Source organism: Leuciscus leuciscus (assembly GCF_965113295.1).
Source record: "Leuciscus leuciscus genome assembly, chromosome: 1".
In the NCBI taxonomy this organism is placed as follows: Eukaryota; Metazoa; Chordata; class Actinopteri; order Cypriniformes; family Leuciscidae; genus Leuciscus; species Leuciscus leuciscus.
In genome coordinates this window covers 43,924,500-43,939,669 of record NC_138725.1, presented here as the reverse complement: position 1 = coordinate 43,939,669, position 15,170 = coordinate 43,924,500, and the positions used below count along the sequence as shown (strand labels likewise).

Genomic DNA, 15,170 nt, shown 5'->3' with positions numbered 1-15,170 from the left:
TGTGATGGAAATGGTCTTCCACAGTGATATAGACAGTATTTGTATGGTCTATTCAGAAAAACACTAGTGAAAGTTAATATTTCCAGAGTTTGGTTTGATAAACACAAGTATAACAGATAACATTTCAATAGTTTAATCATATACAGGTAAAACAGTTCATAGACAGTTCAAATAAAAGTTCATATTTCAATGGCTTAGTTAAGTAGTGATTCAGTTCTTATTTCTATGGTTTAATCAGATTATCCTTTATCTGTGTCAGTGCTATGCAATGGTGTCCTCATGTGCAATCAGTATAGAATGAAGATCATTTGAGGGAGCCATGTGAAGATTGATCATACAAAAGACAGTACAGTGAATAGCAGGCATTTATCATCACTTGATGGTCCTGCTATTGCTAAATGAGATGTGTTTCTCATAGCTGATGTTTTTCTGTGTAGGAAATGCCTGTGGGCATTCTCTTACTGTATATGTTTACCTAAGACCTGGAAAGCTGAACAGCGAGATCATTCAGTGTGACCTGATTTCAGCACTGCAAGATGTTGAGAAATGTAAACAGCCAGCATGCATGAGAGACCCAACTGTAAAAGACAGGGAAAGTCTACTGGGAGCTGTTGTCTTAGCACTGCTGTCTTGCACATACTACCAACAGTCTGTCAGAAACAGAAGCAGAAAGATCTTACTCTTCATGTACACTTTTATTATGAGACTTTATTTTCTCCTCAACATCCTCCAGTTTCATTAAAGGTTTATGGAAGCTTGTTTCTGTCATGGAATAAAAAATAAAAAAAGAGGTAATTGCGACTTTTTATTTTTTATTAACTTTTTTATAAACTTGCATTTGAGAGTTAAGTCAGAATTGCGAGATATAAACTTGCATTTGCGAGTTATAAAGTCAGAATTATGAGATATAAACTCGCAATTGTGTGTTATAGTCAGAATTGCGAGATATAAGCTTGCGATTTCAAGTTAAGTCAGAATTACAAGATATATTAACTTATATTTGCGAGTTATAAAGTCAGAATTATGATATAAACTCGCAATTGTGTGTTATAAAGTCAGAATTATGAGATATAAACTCGTAATTGCGTGTTATAAAGTCAGAATTATGAGATATAAACTTGCATTTGCGAGTTATAAAGTCAGAATTATGAGATATAAACTCGCAATTGTGTGTTATAGTCAGAATTGCGAGATATAAGCTTGCGATTTCAAGTTAAGTCAGAATTACAAGATATATTAACTTATATTTGCGAGTTATAAAGTCAGAATTATGATATAAACTCGCAATTGTGTGTTATAAAGTCAGAATTATGAGATATAAACTCGTAATTGCGTGTTATAAAGTCAGAATTATGAGATATAAACTTGCAATTGTGTGTTATAAAGTCAGAATTGCAAGATATAAGCTTGCGATTTTAAGTTAAGTCAGAATTACGAGATATAAACTTATATTTGCGAGTTATAAAGTCAGAATTATGAGATATAAACTCGCAATTGCGTGTTATAAAGTCAGAATTATGAGATATAAACTCGCAATTGTGTGTTATAAAGTCAGAATTGCGAGATATAAGCTTGCGATTTTAAGTTAAGTCAGAATTACGAGATATAAACTTATATTTGCGAGTTATAAAGTCAGAATTATGATATAAACTCGCAACTGCGTGTTATAAAGTCAGAATTGCGAGATATACATTTGCAATTGCAAGTTATGTCAGAATTACGAGTTATAATCAGAATTACAATATAAACTCACAATTGAGAGTTATAAAGTCAGAATTACGAGATGTAAACTTGCAATTCCGAGTTGTAGTCCGAATTGCGATATAAACTCATATTTGAGTTATAAAGTCAGTATTGTGAAATATAAACTCACAATTGTGAATTATAAAGTCAGAATTGCAAGATATAAAATCAGTCAGAACTTTTTTCTTAGAATTGCGAGTTGATATCTTTATAACTAGTAATTACGAGTTTATATCTCTGTTCTGAGGGAAAAAAAGTCAGAATTGTGAGATATAAGAGTTAATATCCCGCAATTCTGACTTTATAACTCTCAATTATGAATTTATATCTTGCACACAAAAAAAATCTGAATTGTGAGATAAAAAAGTTGCAATTATTTGTATGTATGTATTTATTTATTTGTACTCCCTGGTGGAATCAAGCTTCCATAAAGGTACGTAGAAACCAAAGGGCATAAACATTGAATCTGATATAATTTAAGTGACCTGATTAGGACACATAAAAATCTTGCAAAGAATTACAGCAATCATTCACATTCAAAGGCAATATTCAATATTTACAACACATGGCCCCTGAATATTCGAATTTAAATAATACAAGGTACTACAGGCTGCGCCACTGCCAGCAAATAATCTTATATAAGAATAAAATTATACAAGGTGCAAATCCAGTAACACGGTGTTACTTTCTGAATAATACATCATCTGTACATCACAGTTATGTTCGGTGACAAACCCAGTCGAATTATAAATACACAGTTGAACAATTCCTCAAAAAATGCAAGGAGGAAACGCAACAGAAGAGGAAAAACACACTTCTGTGCTTAATTCTCACTTGGTTACAGCATTTTCGCTTGCCTGTGCTGGACCAACATCCTTTTCAATGTACAATAAAGCGGTCAAAAACTGCATCTCCGAACGCGGCCCTTATTTACAGTTGCGATTCTCTTCACAGCTCAATTCCCGTAGGCATTACACCATATCTACATTGCAAGAGACTGACATGGTACGACACAATGTAACTGTCAACAGCCATCCACTTTTGTTGCAAAACACCGTGCCGCTCGCTTGCAGTGTATACTGTGTAACGTACCTTATCAAGTACTTGTTTTCAATCTAAACCAATGTTTATAAATAAAATATAATATAAAAAAATATATAAACAGCAGATTTAAGGAACCAAGTGCGAGTTTCACACGTGAACCCACAAAATCCATTGCCATTTCATATTAAATATAACAGCTCAACAGTGATTCTTCCTCTGATGATAATAATTTCATGTAATATGACATACATGTGAACAAGATGACTGAGAGAATAAATATAAATATATTAACGATTTGTGTATCAATTGAATATTTACTTGACCTGTAGGATCATTTTCAGTGTCCTCTATAGCTATCCTAAAGCACTCTTATTATTATTTAAAAGGCAACAGATTATGAGTGTTTTTTTTTTGTTTTTTTTCAAGCTTTTGTGGATATTTTCCTATGTATATATATACACATATATAGTGTACAAGTTGTGGATTTGCTGAGTTTTACTGATCTTTGATTTTATGTTACAACTGCTGAACATGACAAAAACACTGCAAGCAAAACATATTTTGTCTTCAAGAAGAAATATTGATGCACTAGTCCCATAAATGAACAGATCTTCCTGTTTGGTAGTTGCATGGTGGAGGGCTGAGACCTCTCAGACTTGCCTTGACTCCAGTGGTCCTCTGATGCCCAGTCATGCCAGTAGTCTTATGTTAGTGATAAATTGTTCCCCAGACCTCTTGAATCTTCTTACACCATTTGTCTGCGTTCCCACTGGGATCCATTAGATAGTATGTCCTGTTTGGCTGCATATGAGGAAAACAATGACAAGATTTAGCAGCATTTCGCAAAGTCCCGAAAAGTACCATGATTTTACCATGTTTTTTGCACCGTGTGTACTATGGCTTATAAATGATATTTAGTAATCATTCAGTATGATGTGTTTATCAGAGTACCATGATACTACAACTAAAGCTGCCAGAGAAGCACTGCCTATTAGGCAAATGCTTTAAAAAAGACTATAAACAGCTATACAAATAGCTATATATTTAACTACGTTTATATATAATAACTATAATTTGTACCGTGTGGACAAAAAACGTCTTGAAATTCTTGGCCTCGGGGCGCAACTCTGGAGACCATGGAATTTCCCCCTTCAGAACTTTATTCACAGGATCCACGTAATATAGATGTGGTCCTTCAGTCAGTAAAAGCTGACGGCGTCGAGCAAACAGTCCCTGTGAAAATTACAAACAAGAAAGGGTCAAAACAAAAACTTACCAAAGGAAGCCAAAAGAGGGCGCTATTTGTTTTCTCACTCAACACTTAAATTTTTTTTTTAAAACATGCACCTGTTTCATACCATATAAGATAAGAAACAGGAAGGAAAATGTTACCTTTCTTTTGTCAACTGGTCCCATTTTATATATCAAGTTATTTTCAACAAACTGGTGCCTTTGAGACAGAAAAAAAAAACAAATGTTAATGAATAACAAGCTGGCAGTGCTGCCCGTGTTGTTGACCGATTGAAAACAGAACTATAATGATCAAGAGTTCCTTTTACAACATGCAATAAAACTCAACAGGAAATGCATGAGATAAAAACTAATCATTATTAGTGCATACACCCACACAATCCTATGACACATACACCCACACAAAAACTATGTATAATAACAAAATTAATGTGTGTTTGATTGTACCGTCATTACAGGATGATCATTTAATATTTAACCAGAATGAAGGTTTATGAGCAGGAAAACTAATTTCTGAATGAAGGTTGTGACATACCACGGGTTGCCTCTTGTTTGCTTCTGCAGCAGAAGTCGTTTCTCCTCACTGGAGAACTGCAGGTCCAGCTCAAAGGAGTTGCTGTCCAGGTCATGGATGTACTGCTCAATGTTGCTGCAGGATCTCAGTGGGACGATCTGAGATGAGCTGGATGGAACCACCTGCAGGCTGCTGAACTGACTGAGGAGATCTTCATACTGTGGGATCCAAAGCAAACAGCAAATCATTACACAGTAACAAGACCCAGTGAGCCTGCAATTGAGAGCTCACAATTTGTACCATTAACTGACCATACACACTTACAAATTTTACTTTATTTAACCAGAAGTTGTGGCCGACTTTACTAAAATACTGTGACGTAATTCTGAAGATCACTGAATGTGAGAAAAATAAGAGTGAAGCTTGATTTTAGCGCACTTCCTCGCCATCTCTAGCTTACAGCCGACTGACGGTTGGAGGGGAGCGTTCAAGGACTCTCTGCCCAATCTGTCAAACTGACATCATCAGAGAAAGAACGCCATTCTAAAGGGGAAGCAAACTTTCAGATTTTAACTAAAGATTACGACAAAAACTTTTTTTTCTGTGCACAGATTAATTGTTCACCACAATACTGGTAATGTAGTAAATAGGGTCAAACAAAGTAAATAGGGTCAGTTTTGATTTAAAGCAGACTTTAAAGAAAACATGAAATGGTATCCGTAACGTAGGACATTTAATAAGAGGTCAATTCTGATTAAAAACAACAAAACAAAAGGTCCAAACAAAAACAGCACAACAATAAAACAAAACAAAAAGCCCAAACAGAAAACAACAAAACAAAGACCACACAAAAAAACACAAAAGCTCCAAACCAAAAACAACACAACAATAAAACAAAACAAAAAGCCCAAACAAAAAAAAAGCCCCCCCAAAAAACAAAAAGGTTTAAAAAAATATAATAAATCAAAACAAAAAACGAAATAAAAAGTCCAAAAAAACAACAAAGGGGAAAAATAACAAAAAAAAAGCACAAAAGACAGTAATTTTGCACAGTATAGTGGATAATATGTAAGATAAGTCTAACTAACATTGCCATAGTAGTCTTCATCATCTTCAGCCATGGCTGGCAGGTAAGGGGTCAGCTTGGGTGGGGTCTGAACCGGCAAATTCTCCCATGAGATTGTCTCAAAGAACATGTGGCCTTTTAGTGGATTGAACCCACCCATTTCCTCACATCCTAGCCGCTTTCTAGGGTCCAAAGACTAAAACCAGGAGATAAACAATGAATTTTCTTCAGCATAGTCATGCAACTGAAAGTGAAGGAATGTAATGAAAACAAACTATTATTACCAACAGTCGCTGCACCAGATCTTTAGCTTTGGGGAAGAACTTCTCAGGAAATTCATATTCCAGCTTTGTTATCTTTTGGAAAATCAAGTACTCGTTCCTATTAAAAAGACAAAGGTAAATGACTAACTCAACCAAATCAATATCAACTGAACGGTTTGTAGTCTCACAACTGAAGAGCTCTTAATAATCAGTTGAAAGAAGGAAAGGGTTAATTTAAAGTCACATGGTTCAGTGTTTTGTTTTCAACGGCTGTCCGAGCCAATTTATTGGTTGTAATGTAACTAAAACTGCAAGCGGGTCATGTGACCCAGTGGTTGGGGTTTCCTCAGAAGCCCTCTGTACTGTCTACACAAACAAGTCATAAACACCAAAGCCAACATTTCCTGTTATTTCACACCATGTTTTTAAAAACTGCAATTACAACAGTGATCAACCACCAGCACTTCAGTGGCAGTGCAAAGCACCATCACCACATTATTAAAAACATTTAATTGAACTAAATCTGAATTGATCAGTAACTCACCCAGCTCTAAACGGAGGTAATCCGGCCACCAGCTGATAGATTATGCAACCCAGTGCCCAGAGGTCCGAACTAAAAGAGAAATATCACAGAAAATAAAAAAACTAATTTGATGCAATTGACTAACATCTTATTTTGGTAATATTGCGCTATTGCACATTAAATGCCAACACCTTTTGCAGGCTGATTTTTCCGTCAGCAGCTCCGGAGAAACGTACTGTGCAGTGCCAACAAAAGAATTGGCTCTTGCTGTAAAGACAAATCTTTCAGGTTCAGATTCAGGTGGGACAAACAGCATCACATACTGTCCGTAACCCTGCTGACAACTCATACATATGCGTGAAGAAAAATGATAGACTGTCCCATATTTATGCTACTTGAGTACTGTTGTGAGTGTATCTATAGATAACAAACACTTCATGCCTGACCTACAAGGGGGTTGAAGGAAGTTAACGACAGTCTTTATGAAAAAAACAACAACAGCCAGAGCAAAGCAAAGCAATTCAATGAAATATTCATGAACTATACGTTACTTTGAGAGCTGTCCAAAGACAACTGTTTCGCTGTCCCGAAATCCGTAATATGAATGTGCATGTCTTCGCTCAGTAAGATGTTCTCTGGCTTAAGGTCCCTAAATAAAAACAAATAAATACAAATTCAAAAATGCATTACGGATGATTTCAATCAAAGTCATATTGTTAGTCAAATTACCTGTGAATAATTCCCAGTGTGTGCAAATACTCGAGAGCACAAACTATCTCAGCAGTGTAGAATCTTGTGCAAGTCTCATCAAATGAGCCTATTTTGCGAATGTATCTAAGTAGTTCTCCATTCTTTGCATAACTGAGGGCGAAATCTGACGGATTAGAAGTTAAGAACATTTTAACAAAGTAATAATGAGTTTAACCAACACAGACCTGATTTCACAGCTTCACAGCTCAACGCCACAGTTTTACTCCCGAAAAGGATACAAAGTTTATGTGAGTCTTGAAACGTGAAGTAGAGCTTTACGAAAAAGGGATGATCTATGCTTGACAATATATCCTTCTCTCTGAACACATAGTGTGCTTTATTTTCTTTCCTGATGTGATTCTTCTCGAGAATCTTCACTGAAAAACAAATTTCAAATGACATCAGTGTAGTTAATTTAATATATTACTACTATAATACATTTATATATCAAATAAAATAAATTGCCCATTACTTGCATATTCCTTTCCTGTGGCAAGTTCTTTTGCAAGCACAACCTGCAATTGAAATGTGTTCAGCTATTACATCAAATCAATGGAGCCATCGTAAAAACGTTATTGTTATTCAACTACCAAAAATATCGGGCAAGTTTATACTACTATACTGGCAGTTTGGACCTCAAATGTAGTTGTTAAATTGCTAAGGATTAAATCTTTCATTGCAAAATCGCAAAAAATGTACCCACCGTTGAGAAGGAACCCTCTCCTAAAATTTTGCCAAAGCTGAAGTCCTCCTTCTTGCGTGATTGTGGAGGCTTGAGGGTCGATGTCTTTGGCTGGGCGCTTGCCTCACCCCCGCGGACCTCCATACTGAGACAGTGAGGAAGGCTGGAGTTGAGCTGAGTCCTTACCATTGATGAAGAAGCACAGGAACGCAACACCACGCTAGGCTGGATGGGAGCAGCATCGTACTGAACGAGCAAAACACACACACAGAGCAAACATGACACTGACTCAGACATGCGGGTGCATGTGCAATGAGGAACAAAACCACCTTGGAGGCAGTAAACCAGCAGCTGATAAAGTACAGTAGAGCTTCCGCAGAGGGGAGGGCTGTGTTTGTTTTCACCCAGGATTACGAGTACTCAAATTCATTCACTCAGACCTGCCTTTGTTTACGCTGCAGAGAACACAAAATATTTACTCTGCTGAAGTTGCGAAAACACCGTTTTTGGTTAAGTCTAACCAATGCTAAGTAACCACATGTATAATAGGCTACCTGAATTAAAAGTTTAAGGTGATTGATCGTTTAAAGGTGCAGTCAGTCACTTATTAAAAAGTTAAATAAAGATATAAAGAGATGAATAGTACTTTGGAAAAATATCACGCTCACTCAAATGAGATGAAGACTCCAGTCATATTAGTAGCCTAATAAAGCCAGCTTTATTTTACCTGCAGTGGGTCACCTCATGGGGGCAGACATGTTGAGATCACATGACCAGCCGTATACAACTAGTTTTATCCCAGCAACCACCCCTGTCCTCCTGCTATTGGACCCTAACGTTTGTGGTATAAATGAATCATGACTGACTGTGAATTATGCCTTTTTATAGCACTGGTAAACTTTTGCTTTGACATGATGCTACATCCACACCACTAGGAGGCAGTATAAGACCAAGACCACTGCTATATCAGATTCGTACATCTAAGGGTACGTTTACACGACAATGATATGCTTAAAACGGAGAAGTTTTTCGCGTACAGACAACACCATTGTCAAAACAATTCCCATTTACACGGATCCACGAAAACGACAAAAAATTATGTATTCTGCTGCCAGGCTGTTAGATGGCGATGAAACACTATAGACTGAACACGTAATACGCATGTGGCATGACGTCATCGTCTTCAGAGATTCACGTTTTTGTTGTTTACACGGAGACCGTTTTCAAAAACTTTGCATTTTCAGGCACCCAAAACGCCGTTGTCGATCTTTGTCAAATGGCCAAAACGCATAAAAAGTTTTACGTTTTTAGCTGAAGACGGTGTCGTGTAAAACAGCCCCTGAGATTAATGGATTAGCGGAAAAGTCAAAAAATGTTAGGCTAGATTCTATGCATCATTTCTTAATTTGATTTTAAACTTTTAAATTAAACTAAACAAATGCACAGACGAATCATTCTCAATAACTATACATATAATACGATAATCTATAATAACATATAACAATATAACAAATAATCTATAACATACATTTGAATGTGAATAACATACATGTTAATTTTCATTTCGTGCCAACTTCAAAGACAAAGTTGACTAAATAAACGTTTAACAACTATACACAGTTAAAATTTACCAACGTTTTCTTCTGTGAAAATGAACAAAACAATACTGGGGACTAAACTTGCACTTATAGGTTTGACAAATCCAAGGCTCTTTCGAATAAGAATGTTGCCCTAATATAACCCGCTACTGATTAGCAATAGCAACTTATGGCAAATTGTGGTTCGCACCTGTAAATGATGTAACCTAAACCCAAAAGGGACACATAAGAAAACAAATGCACAGACCAAGTGAAATGCATTCACCAAGAGCAACCTGAGACACAAGACTAAACCATCCAATTAAGAGCATGTTCATTAAGTTATTTTTTATGGAATATTGCAGTATTTACCATAAATGTATGTATCCGTGCACATCATTATTTTAACTTCATGTAATCTTTAAAGCTACACTGTGTGATATTTTCCCCCATCTAGCGGTGAAATTGTATATGACTACCCAGTGAATATTAGTTTCTGTTCCTTTCAATTTCGAGGGCGTTTTAACTCCTACGGTGGCCGTATTAGTCCAAGATTAACATGGCTTCCAGTTCGACTTCGTCCAATTGCGCCTTTAAAACTATCACCTGTGATCCGTCGCAGCACAGATTTATGTTACAAGGTAAACAATACTTTTTCACCATTGATGTGAGGAAAAGTAACGCAAGTTATACTAGAGGTCGTTCTGGCGTTATGCACAACCATGCTATGGTTAGACAAGCAACTATAAAACTTCGAATTTACACAAATAGGCTGAATTACCTGTCGAGAAGAAAGCAGGCAACCTCAGCGTCCGTTTTAAAATCTTTGCTCCTCATGAGCTCTTTCCATCTAGGAAAAGTTACTCCAGTATTGACTTTGGTCTTTCTGATTTGCCTGTCACGTTGACGTTTTAATTCTCTCTTTCGCTTCCTTGGCGACTATGCTACATGTCCTTGAGAATAGGAGTGATCCTCCATCAGCAATCTTTCAAATCTGCCGGTGTTGTGCCGAATTTCGACCCCCGCCAAATGATTACCCCCCTAGTATTGGTAGGTTTAGGATTAGTTGTGGGGGAGGGGTTAGGATTAGGGGTGGGGTTAGAATTAGGCAATCAGGTACTGACTTCAACGAGGGGGGTAATAATTTGGCAGGGGGTCGAAATTTGGCACAACACCGGCAGTCGCGAGTAATCTCCCCCTCGCATTCGTCTCTGTGTCACTGAGTGTAAAGCGCGAAAGGCGAAGCTTGCATTTACAGGTATGTCCCTCTTTGGCTAATGTAGTTTCAAGATGGAGGGGCAACATGGCGACCGGCATTCGAACCCCTCCCCGTATGTACTTTCAATGGCAGATTATAAACTTACGAGAATACTTTATTACTTGAAAGAAGTAAATATACATTAATGAGCACATCTATTTTTGAAAGAACTAAGTGTTTTTTGCTAAGAATATATATATATTTTTTTGTATTCACACAGTGTAGCTTTAATCAGAATAACTTCCCCTCCCTCTTGCAGCAACATCTCTTCTCTGATGGTGTGTTTACTAGTGAGGGCGGGGCAACCTGTCACTCACATGAGATCGACCAATAGCAAACCACAACCATCCAATCAATTCCCCATGGACAAAATAAGTATTTTTACTCGATCACATTGCAACTTGTGTTTCATGCCTACTTTAGAGAAATATAAATATACTGGGGTAGTTTTAGCCTCAAGTCTGAGATAACACCCAAAGCCATGCAAATAAAGCAAGATCTGCTTCCCCACAGCAGGTTGATCACTCCTCATTTGTTTACTATGAGAACTGTGGAGAGAGAAGAAAAAAAAACAAATTCTAAATGGTTCTGTTATTAGTGTAAAACCTGGTACTTTCCAGACACCTGCTACATAGGGCACTTCTCCAATACCTCTTTGCCAAACACACTCAACCACAGAAACTAAAACTGGACTGTCCCTCCTGCCTGTAACTGACTAAAATAAAAAGGAATGGATGCTACAGGAGCTTGACGTGAAGAAAAAAAAAAAAAGAGAAATCAGGTCATATGCACACAGCATATTGACATTTTGAAAGAAAGAATTTAAACTGTCTGCAAACAGCACTGAGAGGCACAAAAAATTTAAAGAAATCTGACATCATGCAGTGCGAAAGTTATTCTACATCTTTATTATTAGTACTTTTATTTAATTTATTTTGTACATTTTTAAAATGTTTGAAAAATATACATCTTTGACATTATCAATTCAATGGTATAAAAAATGCATTATGCAGGAACAAAAAAAGTGCATCTTACAAGTTACGACAATAAATGTTTTTTACATTGCTTTAACTCATCAAAATAAGTTAGGCAATTTTCAACCTTTTTTTATAAGTTATACAAGATTCAACTCATTTTTAAACTCAGTTTAACGTAATTTAAGTTTAAATTAATTAAATATCCAAGTTGATTGTACAGCAAATTTTTTTTTTACAGGGATGCTTTTTGGTTGATTTTTTGTTCACTATCCAGTCCAAATCATGTCTTTTAAACTAATTAAAACTAAACTAATTAAAATGTTGGGTTTGTAAAGAAATACACACATACGTTGTTTATATTTGTCCGAATTTAAAATCATGAGGAACATAAGTTCAACTTTTGATTGTGTATGTTTGTGTAAGGATCAGCCATCTGAACAGTTTAAGTAATTCAAGCAGACACAGGTAACATCACTTTCTTTATGACACATTAATAAAATAAATGGGAGTGGCATAAACACAATGGCTAAAACAACAATGACGATTACGAGCTGCGCAATACGACCTCTGGATCAATGGCATCCGAATGGTGTGACACATTGTAATCTGATAGCAACGGCCAGTTTTCCTGGAAGTCGTATTTAAAACTAGATTAGGAAGTGAAGTTTTGATAGAGTCACCAAATACAATACACTTACATCTCTGACAGCCAGCACTGGATGATTTAAAAAGCAAATAGTGGCACTGTACGCATGAGAGGACAGTATAGTAAAGGTTGACAGGATGCCAAAGTAAGCGTGAATACAAACGAGTTGCAAGCTGGGTCATAAAGTGTCATCACAAGAAAAATACATTCATAAACATCTAGACAAAGTTTTTTTTTTTTTTTTTTTAATCATACTCCTATTCAAACAGCGAAAGACAGATGACTAATGTACACAATGTCTACACACTACTGTTCGACTACAGTACGTCTCTGTAGATGCCTGATCTGTGTCGAGGCATACAAGCTGCAAATGTCAGATCATATCTTTTAGACTGTAAACAAACACATTTAGCACATTGACTTCAAGTAACTGTTTCATTCAGTTGATTTGTAGGTAAGAGACGAGGCATGAATTTCCTGCATGTGCTGTGGCTCATTATCAAATCTGTAGCCACATAAACAACATCCTGATGCAGATGTCATAACACAATTTCCCCAGTGCTGCTGGATTTGTGCAATTAAATTTAGTTATTATTAGGAGGCTATTGAATCTTTTGAAAACCTCATAATCTTTTCAACCTTATATAACCTTTTGAAAACCTCAGATGAGGTAAATATTAATATATAAAGATATTTACAGGGTCTATTCTTTTGGTGAATAGTTTAATTTTGCTAATTTTTGAGTTAATGTGTAATAATAATAAGCATTTTATATATTTATTTATAATCATTGTGTAGATTCTGCTGTGGCAGATTCCCATTTGCATATTTTCCAACGCTTTAATCATTAATTCTTAAAATTTATATATTTCAAATATTATTATTTTTACTGTCAAATAATATCTCTAATACATGAAAGCCCATTTCTGCCACATAAAAAAAAAAAAAAAAAAACATGCTTTGGTAATTCATAATTACTAAACCATAATCATGAGAAAGTACAAAGTTGAAATTATGAGATAAAAAGTCATAGTCAAAATGGCTTTGTAGCTCATAATTTTTACGTTTTATCTTAATATATTAGTATATCTTAAAATAATTATGAATTCATACCTATAATTATGACTGTGAATTTTTTATCTAATAATGAATTAGTATCTCGTAATTTCTACTTTTTTTTCATAATTATGATTTACCAAAGTATGTTTTTTGTTTTGTTTTTTTGACAGAAATGGCCTTCCATAATAAGACAGAAATTTTGATATTTGGATTATTAATTGATTTTATTCATTCCCACGACTCTTCTATGTTTTCCATGACCATGAGCCTAAAGGGGAAAACCTTTATAAAAATAATTCTGTGCAACAAATGTTCAGAAAATGAAGCCATAAAATGGTAACTTATTGGACAGAGTGATAGCCAGGGAAAAACAAAGCAAAAGAGGCACCCAAACATAGGTGAATATTTCTGAACGTGTTAAACAAGTGCATCCTTCTGCTTTAGACTCTGTATATGGGCTAATCTGTGGACATAATCATGTCGAGTTAATTTTAAGCATTGCTTGTTTAAAAGCAGCAGTGATAGTCAAATGTGCGTCTTTAGAGTTAGATTAGCTTGTGCAACTCTCGTAAAATTCCACGGTGTTGTTTGTCAAGTGAACACGTCTCGCGTGAGAGCAGTTTCGTGAGGAGACTGTACGGACACCTTAAACAAATTAAACAAATCCATCATTAACCGACTCTGCGCTGCTGCGTCACTTCCTCTGGCATGTTCACGAGCACTGCTGTTTGTTTTTAGCCCGTCAGCTGACAAACTACATGTCAAAACAACCGTGCTAATTAAAATAAAATGATATATAATTAATGATGTCACTACATGCAATAACGATGAACTACGTTAAAGCACGGAAAGAGTTTTTTTTTTTTTTTTTTTACATTTTTTTTTTTTTTAGGAAATGCTGAAAACAAACAAGTGCGTGCTCTTCGTCTTTCAAAACACCCAAACAAATGACTTAAATGGTTTGAATTACATTTAGAGAATGCAACTTACTAAAGTGAAATCCCTCCCCAAACACTAAGCTGCTTAGCTAGAAGAAGATAGCAACTGGCTAATTTGAACACTGTAAATAAAGATGCAGGTCCATGACACCCTATCATTCAGTGTCACTCGGTGTCTAATGTTGTATTTGTCATCATATACTCACTGTTTGGCTCTTGGTCTTGGCCATGGACGTTCACAGGCAGATGTCTCAGTAATGTTGTCATTACAGAGCTGTTAGTGGATGGCCGCTGCTGCCTCTCTCTCCTGCCAGCTCTGACGTCACACAACAACAACGTCTCATGCAGTGGAGAAGTTGCCGTGAGAACTGCAGGACGGGCTCTCCGGACAGCAGAGGGCAGCACAGCACTGGTAATGAGTGAGTGAGTGAGTGAGGCAGCGACCGTTTCCCTCATCTGACTGCCGTATTATCTCTCTGGATTGTTTTAGCCTAGTGGAAACGCAACAGTTGTGGATTTTTTCTTTGGCTGTTGAAGCAAATGGGAAGACAAAATATATGTTTATCTGTTTATTGATTTATGCTCTCCCATTTGCCTCCTTTGAAGTTTAGCCTGGTAAAGGTTTACATTTACATATTTAGCTGACGCTTTTATCCAAAGCGACTTACAATTGCTAATTATGTCAGAGGTCGCACGCCTCTGGAGCAACTAGGGGTTAAGTGTCTTGCTCAGGGACACATTGGTGTCTCACAGTGGATTCAAACCCAGGTCTCTCACACTAAAGACATGTGTCTTATCCATTGCGCCACCCACCCCAGAATGGTTACTTTCATTCATTCATTAGCTTTTCCATTTACCAGAAATTTGCCCTAAAAGTAA

General features: G+C 36.2%; 1 protein-coding gene across 2 annotated transcripts; it reads right to left on the bottom strand.

Moving 5' to 3' along the window:
• Nucleotides 1-117: 117 nt before the first annotated feature.
• On the bottom strand, nt 118-14,635 carry pdpk1a (3-phosphoinositide dependent protein kinase 1a). 2 transcript variants are annotated; one of them, XM_082189478.1, is made up of 14 exons: nt 14,498-14,635; nt 7,858-8,082; nt 7,627-7,669; nt 7,394-7,531; nt 7,134-7,278; nt 6,956-7,053; nt 6,596-6,671; nt 6,426-6,494; nt 5,903-5,999; nt 5,641-5,814; nt 4,574-4,770; nt 4,180-4,237; nt 3,868-4,020; nt 118-3,588 (listed from the first exon to the last, which is right to left on the bottom strand). In XM_082189478.1, exons 1-14 carry the CDS (start codon nt 14,519-14,521, stop codon nt 3,496-3,498), a joined length of 1,590 nt encoding a protein of 529 aa, XP_082045604.1. In that variant the 5' UTR covers nt 14,522-14,635; the 3' UTR covers nt 118-3,495. The 2 variants fall into 2 exon arrangements, with proteins under 2 accessions (XP_082045604.1, XP_082045603.1); XM_082189477.1 differs by lacking the exon at nt 14,498-14,635 and having other exon boundaries at nt 7,858-10,255.
• Nucleotides 14,636-15,170: the final 535 nt, after the last annotated feature.

Coding starts and splice junctions, on each gene's coding strand:
- pdpk1a (XM_082189477.1), bottom strand. CDS start 8,133: ATGTCTGAGTCAGTGTCATGTTTGCTCTGTGTGTGTGTTTTGCTCGTT. Junction 6,672..6,955: donor GTCTTTGGACAGCTCTCAAA/GTAACGTATAGT, acceptor TTGTCTTTACAG/CAAGAGCCAATTCTTTTGTT. Junction 5,815..5,902: donor ATCTGGTGCAGCGACTGTTG/GTAATAATAGTT, acceptor TCCTGGTTTTAG/TCTTTGGACCCTAGAAAGCG.